This window comes from Pantherophis guttatus, chromosome 2, assembly GCF_059756535.1.
Source record: "Pantherophis guttatus breed Tessera chromosome 2, ASM5975653v1, whole genome shotgun sequence".
Classification (NCBI taxonomy): Eukaryota; Metazoa; Chordata; class Lepidosauria; order Squamata; family Colubridae; genus Pantherophis; species Pantherophis guttatus.
Window position 1 is genome coordinate 135,825,956 of NC_142064.1, and position 16,792 is coordinate 135,842,747.

The 16,792-nt window shown below is 41.8% G+C and overlaps 1 protein-coding gene across 1 annotated transcript in view; it reads left to right on the top strand.

Moving 5' to 3' along the window:
• Window positions 1-8,177, top strand: part of FAIM2 (Fas apoptotic inhibitory molecule 2) — a 38,689-nt gene extending 30,512 nt beyond the window's left edge. Inside the window, exons 11-12 of the mRNA XM_034412242.3 lie at window positions 2,990-3,043; window positions 6,638-8,177. Of these exons, the coding sequence (XP_034268133.2) occupies window positions 2,990-3,043; window positions 6,638-6,787 (204 nt within the window). The 3' untranslated portion in view covers window positions 6,788-8,177. The remainder of the gene's footprint in view (window positions 1-2,989; window positions 3,044-6,637) is intronic.
• The last annotated feature ends 8,615 nt before the right edge of the window (window positions 8,178-16,792 follow it).

Sequence of the window (16,792 nt, forward strand, 5' to 3'; positions counted from 1 at the left end):
CAATCTCCAGTGTTGGGGCACCCACAGCTTCGGGAGGCAAGCCGTTCCACTGATTAAATGTTCTAACTGTAATTTCCTCCCAAGCCTTATCTCAGTTTGTTTTGCCATAACAATTACCTGTGTTTCAGGCCTGGTTATCACTTTGGCGGCAGCAGGTTTTGTCACTGGGTTGCGTTTAGTTTTGAGTTGCTCATGAGGCAAATATTTATTGCGAGAGGGAAAGAAATGGGTAGAATGGAGGCAGGTTAGTATCTCTCCAACAACAGACTTTTCATTCTACCATTTGTTATCACAGGAGCCTTCTAGATATTGAGAAATATTGATGGGAGGAAAAAAAAAAAGTGGGGGGTAAGCTTATCTTGTTCTGGCCTACGTGGTAAGGTCCCTTTGATAGGCGTACTTTGTTTGCTTGTTTTTCGGCTGGGCTGGGCTTCCCATTAGCTTTGTTGGCTGGGATCATTTGTCATCGCTAATTGTTTCCCACCGGAAACCATTTTGAACTTCCATTCACATTCTTCTGTTGTTATCATACTGCAGTAGCAGAAGACGTCATTTGCAGTGGGAGTATTTTCTAATATCCACTATTATCAGTTCAGCAGTTCAAATTTCGCCAGGCTCAAGGTTGACTCAGCCTTCCATCCTTCTGAGGTCGGTAAACTGAGGACCCAGATTGTTGGGGGCAATAGGCTGATTCTGTAAACTGCTTAGAGAGGGCTGTAAAGCACTATGAAGCGGTATATAAGTCTAAGTGCTATTGCTATTATCTTTAAAAAAAAACAAAACCACCCATAGGCTTCTAACAGGGTGTGGGAGAAAAGAGTTACACTATTTTATTGTGGGATTTTCAAGTTCTGGAAGAAACAATTTCTCCAAGAAAAATATTAATGGATTGGAAATAGCATTTACCAACTCCTTTCACCATACCAAGCCAGAGGTGGGTTTCAGCAGGTTCTGACCAATTCTGGAGAACTGGTAGTGGAAATTTTGAGTAGTTTGGAGAACCGGTAAATATCACTTCTGACTGTCCCCACCCCCATCTATTCTCTGCCTCCTGAGCCCCAGCTGATCGGGAGGAAATGGAGATTTTGCAGTAACCTTCCCCTGGATTGGGGAGGGAATGGAAATTTTACAGTATCCTTTACCTGCCACGCCCACCAAGCCACACCCACAGAACCGGTAGTAAAAAATTTTGAAACCTACCACTGATCCAAGCCATTGAGTGTGATTGGCTTTCCGTTTCATTTGTTAGAATTAAAACAGAGAAGTATGGAGAAGTGCCGCCCCTCAGAGGAAGCAGCAGACAAGTTGGGGGTTAGCATTAGTTTTTAGCCTGGTCCTCAGAGTATCTGATCCCTCTGATCTTGAACCTCTGTATGTCTTAATTTGCCCAAAGTCTAAAACTCTGATAGGTAAGGCTGCTAAGAAAACAAAAATTGGCTAGATAAAAATGCATTGTTTTCTTTTCCTGGAATGTTGAAGATGGTGAAAATGATTGTTTTTAAAAAAAATTGTGTATGTAAAGAGTTTCATTTCAATATTCCACCTTCTCCAAATGGCTTTCAGCACGTTCTCTCGTTGTTTTTTCGTGATCACAACTGTAACTTTGGGCAAGTCTGCAGATTAGAACAGATCATGAGGTGAAGTTAGTTCCAATCGATCACAAGATGATGAATGGTATTCATGAATGCATTCAAAGAATGGAGGTTGAGAAACAGACAGTATACAGTGAACTAGCTTGACCCAGAGGAAGTTGTCCTCTTCCTTAATGTGATTTCTACTTGAAGAAAAGGTAGCAAGTCCCATTTTTATTTGGTCTTTGACCTTAAATAAATTTTGCTAGAAAGGTTCTTTATATAAAGGAGCTTCACTCATGTGATCCCCCATTTATAATTGCTGCCTAACAGTGCAACAAGCTAATAAAAGCTTTACCGTGTGATCTATGCGGATCCTTTTTACTATCCCTATAGAAAACAACAAAAGGTTTCCACAATACACATACACAAACCAACAACCTCCCCCCCCCCCACTTATTTGAACACGGTAGTTCTAAAAACCGATAACTATTCAAAATCTGATTGAGGGGAATGTAAGCTTCCGTCATCTACACGAGGCCCGATAATGTACAAATGAGATGTTATCAGCTATATAAAAATGTATAACATTCCGGTCATACATTCATCTTAAATATTAACAGAAGCAAAAATGGGAAAAAATAATATTGCTTGCATGTTTGAATTATTCAGGCCCAAAGTAAATTTAATGGTGCTTTTTAATTAGTCGCACCTATGAAAGCACTGAAGCTCCTTAATTACACATACATGCTCACAGAAAGATACATAATGATAGAAATAGTAGAGACTAGATACTGAAAGATGTAGCCTTAATTTGTCCCATTAGCATGGATGAGAAGGCCACCAGTAGAATTCTGCAGGCACACAAGTCCATAAAGAGGTCCCAGCTTCCTACAAAGCAAAATAATTGAATGATTAGAAAGATAATAGTCTCATCAAGGCCTCAACCCAGTTAAATACAGCATCCCTAACCCTGTTTGCTATGCTAGTGAAGGAGAGCTTTGCAACCATTTCAAGAAGAAAATTGAAAACCATTTCAAGACTCCAGTGCCACAAATGAATGACTTCTACCTTTGAGATACCCTTAGAGATAGTTAGAATCTGCTTCCTATAATATTTAGGAGTAGTTAGAATCTGCTTTCCTATATTTTTCACCCAGAAGGCTACCTATCATTATGCTCACTTGGTTCTTTTCCTTCTTCCAGAAACATTTCTATTTTGGATAATGCACCGGACACAAATTCCTTGTGTGTGTCCAATCACACTTGGCCAATAAAGAGTTCTTCTTTTTCATTATTTGAGAATCAACTAAAGCTTCCTTCTTTCAGCAGCCATTTGGATGTTTCTGTCGTCACAAAGGTTATATTAAATTCTGTCTTATTGGGTTTGACTCCAAAGCTCTGTCTCTTTCTCTGTAGGTGCCATGGCTGCAGGCCATTTATGCTGTTCTGGGTGCAATTGTATTTACAATGGTAAGTCAGCATTGCTTGTGTTGCTTAGTCCTGTCAATGGATATGGGTTGTCATTTTGCAGAGGGAGGGGCAGCAAAGGGTGAAAGTGGGCTTGGTGATGATGCAAAGTGGTTGGAGTTACATCATGGACATGGATGAGGAGGTTCTGTTTTGGGTGACTTGTCAAGTAGATTTTTTTTTAAACATCGTGAAGCCTATTTTAATGTACATGTTACCCCTTCAAAGTGATGGGAAATTAATCTGGTGATGCTGACAGAGAGGCTCTGACAGCTTGAAATATGTGGCTTAGGGGCATTCTATATCCCTAGGGCTGAAGATTTATGGAGATTCTCAGTCATTCTGGTCATGATTGTTCCAAAGGTGCTTTTTCAAAAAGCAACTGGACTTTGTTTTTTTTTCCTTGAAGATGTTTCACTTCTCATCCAAGAAGCTTCTTCAGTCCTTTAAGTCAGCAACTTAAAGAAAGAAAAGTCCAATTTGAAAAAGCACCTTTGGGACTTAAGGCTGAGGTCTGTCCATATTTGGATTAAAAGTAGTGAGATCTGCATGTCCCTTTTACGATATTACAATAATCTTATAGAAATTAGGTAAAATATTTTCATCATCCCTCAACTGCCTTCGAATGGAAGATGAAGTCCTTGGACAATGCCGTTCTTCAGTTTAAGAATCTGAAACAGAGTAAAGCATCCCAAAACATGCAGGCCAAGGAAAGCTAAAACAATATAGGCTACAATGTGCCATAGACATAAAGGGATTGGGGAAAGTATACTGTGTCAGTGATCCATTTCAAGCAAGCTGTTCCCAAAATACGAATCTGTGGGTGGAAAGTATGCTCAGCCTGATTTTTATCCCCATAAAAAGCCAATCTCCTCTCCTAGTCATGTTTTATTGCTTGGATTTCTACACCAATGCAAAACAACCAGAAATGTGAACTATTGTCAGGTGGATGAATGAATGAATGGTCTCAATAAAGCCATCAACTTTTTTTTTAAGGCACATGCCAGAAGCTTGTAGGCCACATACATGTATTGAAGGGATGGATAACAAGTACATTCATGGGAGAAGACTGGCTGTATAGACTTTGCCCCTTCCCTATTCTGCCATGCTGAGAGAATGCGACATGGTCAAAGACCAAAGAAAAAGGCAATGAGGCAGTGAAAATGTTGTAGGCTGGTCTCACATCAGATCCTCTTCCATATACCATTTCCCTGTCCACTATTATATTCTACGGGCAGATTCAGCCCACTGGGTCAGCAGTGTTTTCAGCTCAACAGTTGGCAGCCCTATTTCTTTGTTCAGTAAGCCATCTGATAGTAAAGAACCTCCTTATTTGAGATACATGCCTTCTGTGTGCTAGAACATTTCTCTCTTTTTTGTCAGGGTTCCTGAAAAATCTGGTTTTCTTCTCATTTTTTTGGCCACAGCCCTCCCTCGGTTTCCATTTATCTTCTCTGCTCCTAATTCTGGACCTTTGAATGTGGTTCTTACGCAAATACTCAGCGATAGGAGAGATATACACATATCAGCTAAATGGGCCAGTGCCTTGAGCCAACAAGGTTATCGGGCCTATTCCTCTAATCCTGTTAACAATACTGGAATAAACCAGTTTACTACTTCCAAATCCAAACAAAGAAAAGCTGTTCTCCTTGCTTTCTGGTCATGTCATTTTGCACCTTTGATAACCTAGGATTGCTTATGGCACTAAACCACAAATATGAATGGCGAGTCCTGCCAAAATCCTTCTTTAATGAGGATTTTAGGAAACAATCATGAAGCAAAGAGAATAGAAAATAACAACAACAACAACAACAACAGCACATCAAGAAATTGCAGCTTCCTGCAATAACACCAGAGGAACTGCAAAAAACTGCGCTACTCGGAACATTGTATATTTTAAAATGATACTTGGTTGATACCTAGGATGCTGGCAGCAACCCAAATCAGCCATTAGCACCAGTCAGTGGTATTTGTGACACATTTTTAAATGTCCAGTTGACTGAGTTTCATGTTTAATGAATAAAAGAGAGAATAATAATAATAGAAAATTAGCTTGAGCCTCGCCTGGGATGGTGTTTGAATGATGCTAAAATACAATTTGGACTTAAAGCTGCCTCATATATCATCTGGGATGAAGCAGCAACAAGGTATACAATATAAACGATTGCCAGGGCATGTTTTTGCAGCAGTTTGGTATTGTGGTTAAGGCACCAGGTTGGAAACTGGGAGACTGTGAATTCTAGTCCTACCTTCTAGTCCCACCTTAGGCACTAAAGTGACCTTGGGCCAGTCCCTCTGTCTAAGCTCTAGCAGGCAGGTAAAGGCAAACCACTCCCAAAGTCTTGCCAAGAAAACTCAGGGATGCAGCCTGGCAGTTGCTAGGAGTCAAAGATGACTTAAAGGGACCAAAACTAAAAAAAAAAAAAAAAAAAAAAAAAAGGAGCATTCAGTGGGAAAAGCAGGTGTCTGAAATTTAAATCATCTAAGTTTGATATGATTACTACCACTTCATTTGTAGTTGTGGAACTAGCAGCGCCACTTCATGAAGCTTGTATGGATGTGACAATAATGCGAAGAATATAAACCCCCGATTCATTTCTAGCTTGAATTTTAATCTAGTCCAGATGAATCCTCAGGAGCCAACTTTATGCCACTTTTGAAAACTATTGGAAAAGAAAAGGAGACTTTCATATCTTCTACCCCGTTAGTTTATTACAAGGAAAAGTAGAACGGTATCATGTTTTCCTGAAAATAAGACCCTGTCTTATCTTTTTTTGAACCCTGAAATAAGTGCTTGGCCTTATTGCCATGCACTCAAAGCCCAATTGGGCTTATTATCAGGGGATGTCTTATTTTGGGAGAAACAAGGTAGAAGTCCCCAGCTGGGATCCCAAAGAAATGTTAGGATGTAAATCTAGTGAATAGCCTAGCCATTTTTTTTATTTTAATATTTAAATTCTGACCTGCCAATAAATATGCATCAGTCATAGTGCGTGGTTTGATTTTATTTAGCATATTGTGTGCACCTAGCCACTGGTTTGTTTCGACAAACCACAATAAAACTAAGCCTAGTTCAACCAAGCTAGGGAAATCAGGACACATCGACTGGACTGTATGATTCCTTTTCCATGTTCTTGCTTTATCATTGAACATACTGGAGCTCCGATTGGCCTATGGCTGGAGAAGATCCTCAATTTATAATCCAAGCCAAGGGAACCTCCATAGTGAAGAGCAGAGTTGGGTAGGAGAAGCTGAATATTCACGGATGTGAAGAGTGGTGGGATTCAGCTGGTTTGGGCTGGTTTGGGGGAATCGGTTGTTAAAATTCTGGCTGGCCCACCACTCAATCCACCACTGGATGTGAATCTAGCTGCACTTCCAAGAGAAGTATCTGGGAACGTCCATGCACAGGACTATAGGTTTCGCACACATTTTTTTTCATACATCTCTGCCAATTCTTTTCTTCTTACTTAAATTATGGGATTTGGGTGTAGGGATTGGGGAACCAACAACCTTCCAATTTTCTCCATCCAACGCCTTGGACACCAAAAGATTGCATTTTAATCACTGTCTGCGTTTGCTTTTTTTCCTCCTTAGTTCCTGGCCTTTGATACCCAGCTCCTGATGGGGAACCGTCGCTATGCCATGAGTCCAGAGGAATACATCTTTGGAGCCCTCAACATATACCTGGACATCATCTACATATTTTCTTTTCTCCTGCAGATCTTTGGAAGCAGTCGAGACTGAGCAGTTGAGGCTTAGCCTCTAGGCCCTGTGTCTGATAAAACAGAAATATATTTAGAAAAAGAAAGAGAGAGATTTATAATAATACAAGCAAGAAAGGAGAGAGGAAAGAGAAGTAACCTCTCAGTCCTTTAGCGAGCTTTATTGCGTCAAGTGAGTATTTGCTCACCCACTGGTCTACTTGAGCTCCTGATGCAGCCATGTGTGTGTGTGTGTGCGAGCATACACGTATGTGTGTGCGTGTGTGTGTGTGTGTGTGTATTTATATACACATGCTCTTAGGGTAAACTGGTATATATGCTAGTTTTTCCCTTGCTTTCATCTGCTTTCAATATGTATACTGAAATTAGTGTAGCAATAGCAGAAAGGAGAAAAAAAAATGCTATTGATTTTAACTTAAAACCGAACAAATGAAGAAATGAAATAGTCAGAAACTTAAGTTTGCTATATCCAAAGTGAGCAGGTTGTAAAAAATCCCAAAAATTTATGTGAAGTTCATTTTGTATGATGCGAATTGTTCCAAATTTCAGAGTTCTGGCACAATCCTAGTCTGCATATTGTTGTTTCTACTTATATCTGCCCCCACAAAGATTAGTAGTAGATTATATATATATATAGTTCTGGGATATTTTTTCAGCCAACCGAATAACAAGATTTTATCTGCTGAAATTTCTTGGTATTCTTTAGGGGCCTTCATTTTGGCTAGACCGTTGAGGCACCCCTGCTGAAATCATTTTATCTGGCCTACCCATTTAATTTGCCAATTTCTAGTTAAGGATCTCTTCCCCCCCCAAAAAAAAAATCAGTTATTTTGCATATTTTTGAACCTCATAAAAATGATCTTTGTGGTCTTGCTTAACCAAGGACAATGTTGGAGCTGGTTATGCTCTGGTCCCAATCACTGGTAGAACCACTGTTTGCTTTCCTTGCACATGTGCTTCTGCTATATCACGTCTTCCACTTGTCCTTGCTCTACTCCCACCCAAACATAAGTTCCTTGGGACATTGGTGGTAGTGCAGAGGAGATCTTTTCAGGAGCTTATCAGAGCCCAGAAGATGACAAGGCAATCAGCAAATAAGAGAACCCTCATTGATTTGAGCACATTCTTATTATCCCATTATTTTGTGAGTGGGTATTGAGTGGGCTTTATAGAAGAAGGAGCGCACCTTATGGCTGTTTCATACATATTGTACATAATGAAATCTAAAGAGGATTTCTGAAAAGGATTTATTCATTCCCTGCAAGACTCTTCGATAACTTTGCACTCTCCCCATAATAATCCTTTAGATAGAAGACGAAGGGACATAGATGGCTTACTTCTCCTTTAAGACATTTTTGTAACCCTGATCACTTTTACCCATTAAAAAGTATCTTGCTACTTGTCCTGTGCAATGGTCCAGAGCTACTTTTGTGTAATCATCCAGGCCTAAAAACGTAACTTGCAAGTTGTCACTTGAAGTGATCCTATTATATTTACTTAGAGATGATGAATGACTGTGGCAGCAGCAAACAGCCTTTTCTAGAATTTAGGACTGTAAAAAATATATTCCCAGTGCAATGGCATCATTTGTCAAAAACACTGTTCTCCTTCTTCTTGGGAGTGCTTTCTAAAAAATGTAAAATAGTGAGAGATGGCTTAATTTTTTTTTTTTTTTTTAAAGACCCAAACCGTGCTTTACTGACATATTTTGGCACTATAGTTCAGATGGCTCATCGCTGGTTGTTAAGAAAACTACTAAAATTGAAAGCAAATGGCCTGGGGAGGGGGGAAATGGAATCCCTCTGCAGGGATGGATTATCCCAGTCCTCTCTCAAATATTTTCTGGTTAAATGACAAAGCTGATACTTGGCTTTGGTTTGGGTGGATGTTCTAGGTAGCAGTCTTCCCCAATTTGGAGCCTTTGACTCAGTGGTGGGTTGTCCCCAATTCGAACCGGTTCTATAGAACCAGTAGTAAAACCGGCAGGAGGCTCCGCCCACCGACCCCGATGTCATCAGGAAGCGCATGCATGCAAGCGAAGCAAACGCTTGCACACTGCCCCATTGCGAACCGGTAGTAAAGGTAAGTAGAACTCATCCCTGCTTTGAGTTGTGTTTACCTAGACTCCTATCCTCCCCAGCACAATAGATGGGCATTGGTGTCCCATGAATCTGGAGAGCACCAGGTACAATAAGATTATTTTGAATGATTTTACAACAATGATACTGGGTGTTCCTCAGTGGGCTGAGATAACAAGAGAACCACGTGGTTTAGAAAACTGAATTCAGGTCTCCTTTACCACCTGGATCTGCAGACAGATGCACTGTATGGGATGATGCGGTGCCTATTTCATGATTTGCTCACTGGGTTGCGCTTTTCATTTTAGAATGTCCTCCTTAGCCTCCGAGAATCTCTGCGCACAAGGCAGAGATCACCAGCAGCCTGTCATCCAAGCCGTGTTCAGTCAGAATACCTGCTTAGTGTTCCCGGTGTTTATAGCATATTGTGTTCCCAGATTGCTCAGAGTTATTCGAGCAGGACATTCTGTCCCAGGTTAATGTATGCCTTTGGTTGCATTGCTTGAGTGCATCAGGTCCTGGTGCAGACACATTAAGTTGCTTCAGCTACCCCCTCCCTGCACAAGGCTGATTTCAAGACTGGAATGAGCTCGTGTTTGAAGTCTCCATCAGAGCTCTCCATGCCAAGTAGGGAAGCGTGCCAATGCTCCCTGCTCTAGAAAAATTATTCCCTGGTATCTAGGTGGCATGACTCAGGAAACTACACGTGGGGTGGGGGTGGGTGGGTGGAGAGATACCAGAGCTGAAGTCAGCAATTAGCCATCCCCTCCCGAATTTCAGAAGCTAAAAAAAATGATAAATGATGGCTGTGAGGTGTCAGTTGGATTGAAGAGATGAAGGGTCTTGTCTTCAAAGAGCCTTTAGCAAAAAAAAAAAAAAAAAAAGGGGGGGGTGGGGGTAATTGCGACCAGGAGTCTTTAGAGCAGAGGGATTTGTGGGGGTGGGGGGAGGGAAGCGGGATGAGTTAAGAGGACTTTTATTGCTAACCAGAGGGCAATCTCAGTTTGGAAAGGCAGGGCGATGACTTGTTTTACGTGCCACCTCCCACCTCTGCATGTCTCCAGGCTACAGTCCAAATGAACTCAAGGGAGTACCCAGAGTATCTTTCCATCTCCATTGGGCTCTTAATGTTCCTCATTTGGAAATCAACCAGTTATTTTCTTACTGTGGGCTGAAGGCTAAGACCAGCAGCCTGAAACTATTATTTAAAAGGCGATGCTTCCAGCTGATAGGGGTGGTTTATCTGAGATCTCCCTGAGAACAGAGAAGGGAATGCGTCATCGGGCGGTCTGTGGCAATTCTGGCCCATGAAGAAAAGAGGATTTCGCCAGCAAGGGCCCAAATCTCCTGTCCCGAGTACCGTCCGGTTGTAGCTGCTCTTCAAGCACTCCTGCCTCTGCCGTCCTTGTACATCAAGCAATTGGCCAGTTAATGCCATGGCAGAACAGAAAGAGAAAATTGCCATGCGCCTACCAACAAAGGCTCGCTTTGCGCCCCCCCCCCCTTTTTAAAACTTTTCTACACAATTTGTATAATTTTATGTTTCAAAGCCAGGCTGGAAGGTTGAAGATCAAAAGCATCTGCATAATAAACAGATGAAGCAGTGTGACTTTGCAAAAGCAAACAAACACAGCCAGTTTAGGGATGGAAGAAATGGTCCATCCTGATGTTCTGCCATGGATATAAATTCATTCGTAGGAAAGGTAAGAGAGGCTGTTCAGGTGTGAAGAATTCTGTATATAGCAATAGCACTTAGACTTACATACCGCTTCACAGGGCTTTATAGCCTTCTCTAAGCAGTTTACAGAGTCAGCCTGTTGCCCCCAACAATCTGGGACCTCAGTTTACCAACCTCGGAAGGATGAAAGGCTGAGTGAACCTTGAGCCAGTCTGGATTGAACTCCTGGCAGTTGGCATAGTCAGCTGCAAAACTGCATTCTAACCACTGCACCACCACGGCTCATATACTCACGCGGGAGTATAGTAAGATCCTGTTAAATTCCTCTCTACCCATTCATGGCTACATTCCATGATGCCGATTAAAGTCAAGAAACCCACCACTCTCAACAGCGCTTAAGATGCTGGCCGATCATCAGAACACCACATAAAAGTGGATGGAAGTGTGGAGTAGCTATTCCACCCCCCCCAAGATATTTCTGAGCATATTAATCCTAATAGTATACCTCCAGGACTTAATCTACCCTGACACATATGAGTGACATACAATAGAATTAGAACAACTCATGGGGAATGTGCCGACTCCTTGTATAAATGGGGAAAGACACCTTCAGCACAATGCGATTGCGGGCCCCCCAGACAGACTATCCAACACATAGTGAAGGAATGCTCTAACAGAAGGTATCCGGGAGATTTTAGGAACTTCCTCTGCGTAACAACGACAGCTAGTGACTGGATCTCCAAACTCGACATTAAACTCTGAAATGTTATTTCTGTTTTCCTCTTACGTTTTCTTACTGCTCTTTTTTTAATTGTTTTAACCTGTAAAAATGAAGTGTTTTAATATTGTGTGTGACCAGCCATACGCTAAATAAGTAAATAATTCTGCAGAAAGTCTGCCTATATAGTTGCTAAGAATTCAGCAAAATGATGGCACGTAACAGTAGCATCCTCAAGGAATTATCTATTTCTCTCAGGAGCAAGTTTAAACATAGCCATTCAGCCAAGACACAGTATTTTTTCTTTTTAAAATTATTATTACTCCCAGAGACACTTCCAGTACTGAACTTATGTTTCATTCACACGAAAAGGGGCTTAGGGCTTAATTTTGTTTTAAGATGGGAGGTATAATATTCTGCAGCTTCCCTTAAGAGCTTTTACAAAACTCTCAAGAAAAAAACTTGCAAAAGCTCCGACTTTTGCACTGAATGTCCGACTTGATGCTTAGGACACAAAGGTCTTGGGTTTCTTAGAGGGGAAACTTTGGTTTTGGTGCCTGAGAAGGCTAACCTTTCCTCATAAGCCCAGCATCTGAGGGCATCCAATTAAGCTCACTTACAGGAAATGAAGATTTAAGAAAAGGAAGGCCTTTTGACATTTTCTGTGGAGAAGAGGGTTGCGTGTTTTAAAAGTGGCTTTAGGTATATGAAAGAACCAGAAGTAGGTGGGTTTCAGCAGGTTCTGACCAATTCTGGAGAACTGGTAGTGGAAATTTTGAGTAGTTTGGAGAACCGGTAAATACCACCTTTGACTGGCCCCACACCCTTCTATTCTCTGCCTCCCGAGTCCTAGTCTTGTGGCTCCGTTGCCTGAACTTTGGCTATCGACAGATGCAGACTCTGAGAGTGAGGGAGAGGAGTTGGCAAGGCCTCCCTCTCCAGGACCCTCCTCTATGGCAATGCCTCCGGAGGACACCGAAGGCCAAGTGATAGGCCCCGAGCCAAGCACGTCCCCGCAGCCACAGGTGGACAGCGACGAAGGAGATAAGTGCTGGCTGGATCCTCGACAGCGGCGCAGGGAGAAGCGTGCGCAGCAGAGGGGAAGGCGTGCCAGAGATTAGCTGAGTCACTGGACCACACCCCACAGGGTATAAATTTGGGTGTGGTGGCCGGTTCAGTTTGTGACGAGCAAAAACTAGAAATAATCCATGATCTCTGCATTACTGGACTTCTGCCTGCCTTGTCAGACTGCATTTGGACTAATCCTTGTATTGCTGAAACTTTGCCTGCTTTATCGGAATGCTTGCAGTCTAATCTTTGTTTTGTGTGAGTAAAGTCTGAATTGGCAGCTAGCCACTGGGTTGCTGCCAGCTTTATCTTCAAAGACCTTGTCGTGTGGCTTATTAACTCTGGGCCGTCTGTGGGGGTGCGTGTGTGGGATGGGGACAGAACACCCAGCTGATCGGGAGGAAATGGGGATTTTGCAGTAACCTTCCCCTGGAGTGGGGAGGGAATGGAGATTTTGCAGTATCCTTCCCCTGGAGTGGGTGGGAATGGAGATTTTACAGTATCCTTCCCCTGCGATGCCTACCAAGCCAAGCCCACCAAGCCACACCCACAGAACCAGTAGTAAAAAAAAAATGAAACCCACCACTGATAAGAACTCCATTGAAGTTGGTGGGTTGCACTGTCATATAGAACAAAATTTTTTAGTGAGTTGTTCCTCCCGTTTTCCCGTTTGCACATTTGTTTTTTTTTTACAGACTCTACACAAAAGTACATACGCATCTTGCTGTGCAGCTCCACCTTAACATTTCTTATATGTGTATGTTCTTTTCCCCCCCCAGACAACTCTAAGTAGCAGCCATGAGGGTCAACTTTCATTTTATACACACAATGACACTGTGAAGTGGGTTGAGCAGAGAAAAAGTAGTTACATGGCTGAGCCTGAGGCTTTGGTCTCAATACAGCCCCTTAGTCACTGTATTATATTGACCCCTATGGCATATTAATCATCCATGACCTGGAGATAGGCTATGTTGATGGACTATGTTAGAAGGCAGCAACTTTTTGATGGTCTGAGATCACATTTTCTTTCTTCCTTCCTTCCTCCCTCCCTCCCTTTGCCAGGAATGCAGTAAATGAAGCAAGAAAGCTAAAATGGCAGGGAATAGGATTTTTGGAGATCTCTGGAAGATGGGAGAATTTGGGATTTTCTTCTCAGCCGTGTTAAGCCACATTATGGTTTACACTTACAGCTATGGAGTTTTTCCTATCTCAAATTGGCAGGAAATTCTGTTCGGTGACTCTATAAGTTGCCAGAAAGTGATATGCCCACTCTTTTCCTAGTTCTGTAATTAATGTTGCCAGGTGTCCACTATTTGAGCGGACAGTCCGCTTTTTTCACATTATGTTCACTATTTTTTTTCACAAAATAGTGGACATTTTTTTTTGTATTCAAAAAAATTAAAATGTAATTTAATATTTTACACATTATTATAATATATTTGATGTTTTGAATTTTAAGTAAAGTTTTGAAGTGATTATTTTAATACATGTTAAAATGTTTGTAAGAAAATATATAATTTAATTGTAAAATTTTTTTTAATTTTTTTACTACTTAACCCCCCCCCACCCCCCCCACCCCCCGCTTGTCCGCTATTTTTTGGAAGCAGACCTGGCAACCCTATCTGTAATACATACTTAATAGTAATTTAAAACGGAATCTAAAACATGATGCTGATTGGTGTGCAACTTCACCCAGGCAATATTTTCCCATTAGCTTCTTTTAAACTAGCTAAAGCACCATAGCAGCCAGGATCACATTTCAGTGTTGTTCTGAAGCACACAGTGTTCAGCTTATTCTTGCACAGTGTGTTCCTGGTTACAGTTTACAGCCACCTATATGTACATACGTACATAAGTGTGTGTGTGTGTGTGTGTGTGTGTGTGTGTGTGTGTGTGTGTGAAATAAACCAAACATGCTTGAAATGAAAGTTAGGAAAGTATACAATCACTGCCCCCTTGTGTCTCTTTTTCCCAAATTTACCAGAGCAGTTTCCTTTTGTGCACGTGGTTTGGTTGTTGCCATCTTCTGTGGACAACTAATTCTCTATTCAGTAGCTAAACCTTTGCTGCAATTTCAAGTGAAGCGAACAGCGAAGGATCTGGTCATCCAGCTCTCACTGTGGTGAGACGCAGCGATGGCAATCGCCCGAACGATGCTTGGGAACGGCTTCTCATCAGAATCTCATCTAATGAGGAGATCAAGGATTGAGATTTTTATTTGGCAGGTACTCCGTATGTGTGGATTCTCCTTGCACGTCCAGCTTCCTTTGCTTACCTTCGTTTTAGGAATGGAACGTAGTTAGCCCAACTTTTTGATCTTGTTTTCAGTATGAAAATATTGCACTTTCTTCATTGGTGTGGCTAAGCAAGTGTTGCAAGACACCAACTGAGTTAAAGGCAGTGGTGAAATCCAATTTTTTTCACTACCAGTTCTGTGGGTGTGGCTTGGTGGGCGTGGCAGGGGAAGGATACTGCAAAATCTCCATTCCCACCCCACTCTGGTGCCAGCCAGAGGTGGTATTTGCCGGTTCTTCAAACTGCTCAAAATTTCCGCTACCGGTTCTCCAGAATCTGTCAGAACCGGCTGGATTTCACCCCTGGTTAAAGGGTTCTTCATTTGGGGACCAGGAAAGACCAAGGAGCACTTGCTAATTGCCAAAGTTCACTGTTTACGTGTATGACAGACAATACAGTAGGAGATAATCTGAGATTGATCCCAATAGAGAATAAATGGTGATGTTTACTACCTTTGGCAGTTCTCCTTCTTTCCTTCCTTTCCTCTCTCTACTTCATGCATGCACATAATGAAGGAAGTACAGGGCGACTGTGGTAATAATGTCTCTGCTGGCCCCCAAGGAAGGTTTTTTCCCTGATGTAATATTGATGCTGGATCAAAAGATTGTTATTTTCCCATGCTTCTTAAAAATCGATTGTTTGCTATTTTGATTTGTTCTACTTAATTCGTTCTGTTTTGGTTATCATGTAATACATGCGGCTGTTCAAACAGAGGTTGGACTACTACAACAATAAAACCAGGCTCCAAAATTATAACAATGAAGCATAATTCTTCTGCACTGATTCATATATAATTAAGTTTTCTGAGTACCAGCAGATCATTGGAAACTTTACTTAGTTACTGAAAGCTCCCTTTACTTGACGTTGCATCAAGGTTTGATCCTTGCATCCCCGTAAATCATATCAGATAGCTGCTATTAGCCTTAATCATCCACGATGGCATCCTATTTTTTGCCCAGGAAAGTTCTAGAAAAATCACACTAGCTTGTAAAATGCATGTATGTATGTATTGCGTTTATATGCTGCCCGGCTCACTATCCAGAGCAACTCTGAGCTGCTTACAATAAAATCATAAACATAGAACATTAACAGGAATTAGATAAAAAGCTAGAAAACTAAGAGCAAGAGCAGTATGGTGGCAGAGTCTTTCCTATTAATCCACTAGTCATCTAGAACACAGGTGTCAAACTTGTGTCCCGCGGGCCGGATGCAACATGCACTGACCACGCCCATCCCTGTGATGACGTGACCCTGCGAGTTTGGCATTTAGTGCTGTCATCAGGGCTCTAAGCCAACTGAAAGTGCCAGGTTTTAATGCCTATCCAGAAAGCCAAAAGGGTGGGGGCAGATCTCACCTCCAGCGGCAAGATATTTCAAAGTGAGGGGAACATGGTAGAAAAGGATCTTCTCCTAGAGCAGGGCTGTCAAACTCCCAGCTGGCGGGCCAGATGTGTCACGTGCTGGCCACACCCACTCCCGGTTTAGCGAAGGGGGAAAAAGTCCCAATACGTCATGTGATGCCACCGTGACGATGTGAGTTTGACACCCCTAGGTCTAGGACTTGCCAACTTTAAGACTTGTGGACTTAAAGTCTTGCCCAGAATTCTCAGAATCCCATGGCTGGCTAGGGAATTCTGGGAGTTGAAATCCACAAGTCTTTGGAGACTCCTGTCCTAGACTCTGCTAGCTAAAACTCTTTAACAAACTGGGCCCATAGCATGCTCCTTTTCCCAGACTAAATCGGACTCTTTCTTAACCATTATGAAAGACAAGATATTGATAGCATTAATCAATGGATTTCAACATCAATTGCTTGAGCAACAAGTAGTAATGACTCAGATTTGTTACTCTAAAAGAATAATTGCAAGTATGCTAAGTATCTGTGGGTAACATTTGTGGACTAGTACTGACCTGGCTGTTGACTCACCTATGATGCTCTGAAAAGGTATCTTACTCTGAGGTATTTTGTTATATACAATCATTTTAATTCTACTCTATGGTTATCAAAGCAGATGTTAATATTTTTGCTATAACAAAATATTACCTGCTTTCAGGAAATCATATCTGCTTCACCAGTGTTTATTAATTAGGGGCAGTCTTGACTAAGAAGTCTGTGGAGGCTGCTTTGTATTTGCTAATGTGTTATTGGGATGCCCACTGTGTAGCTATTAGCCACAAGGCCCAAATAAG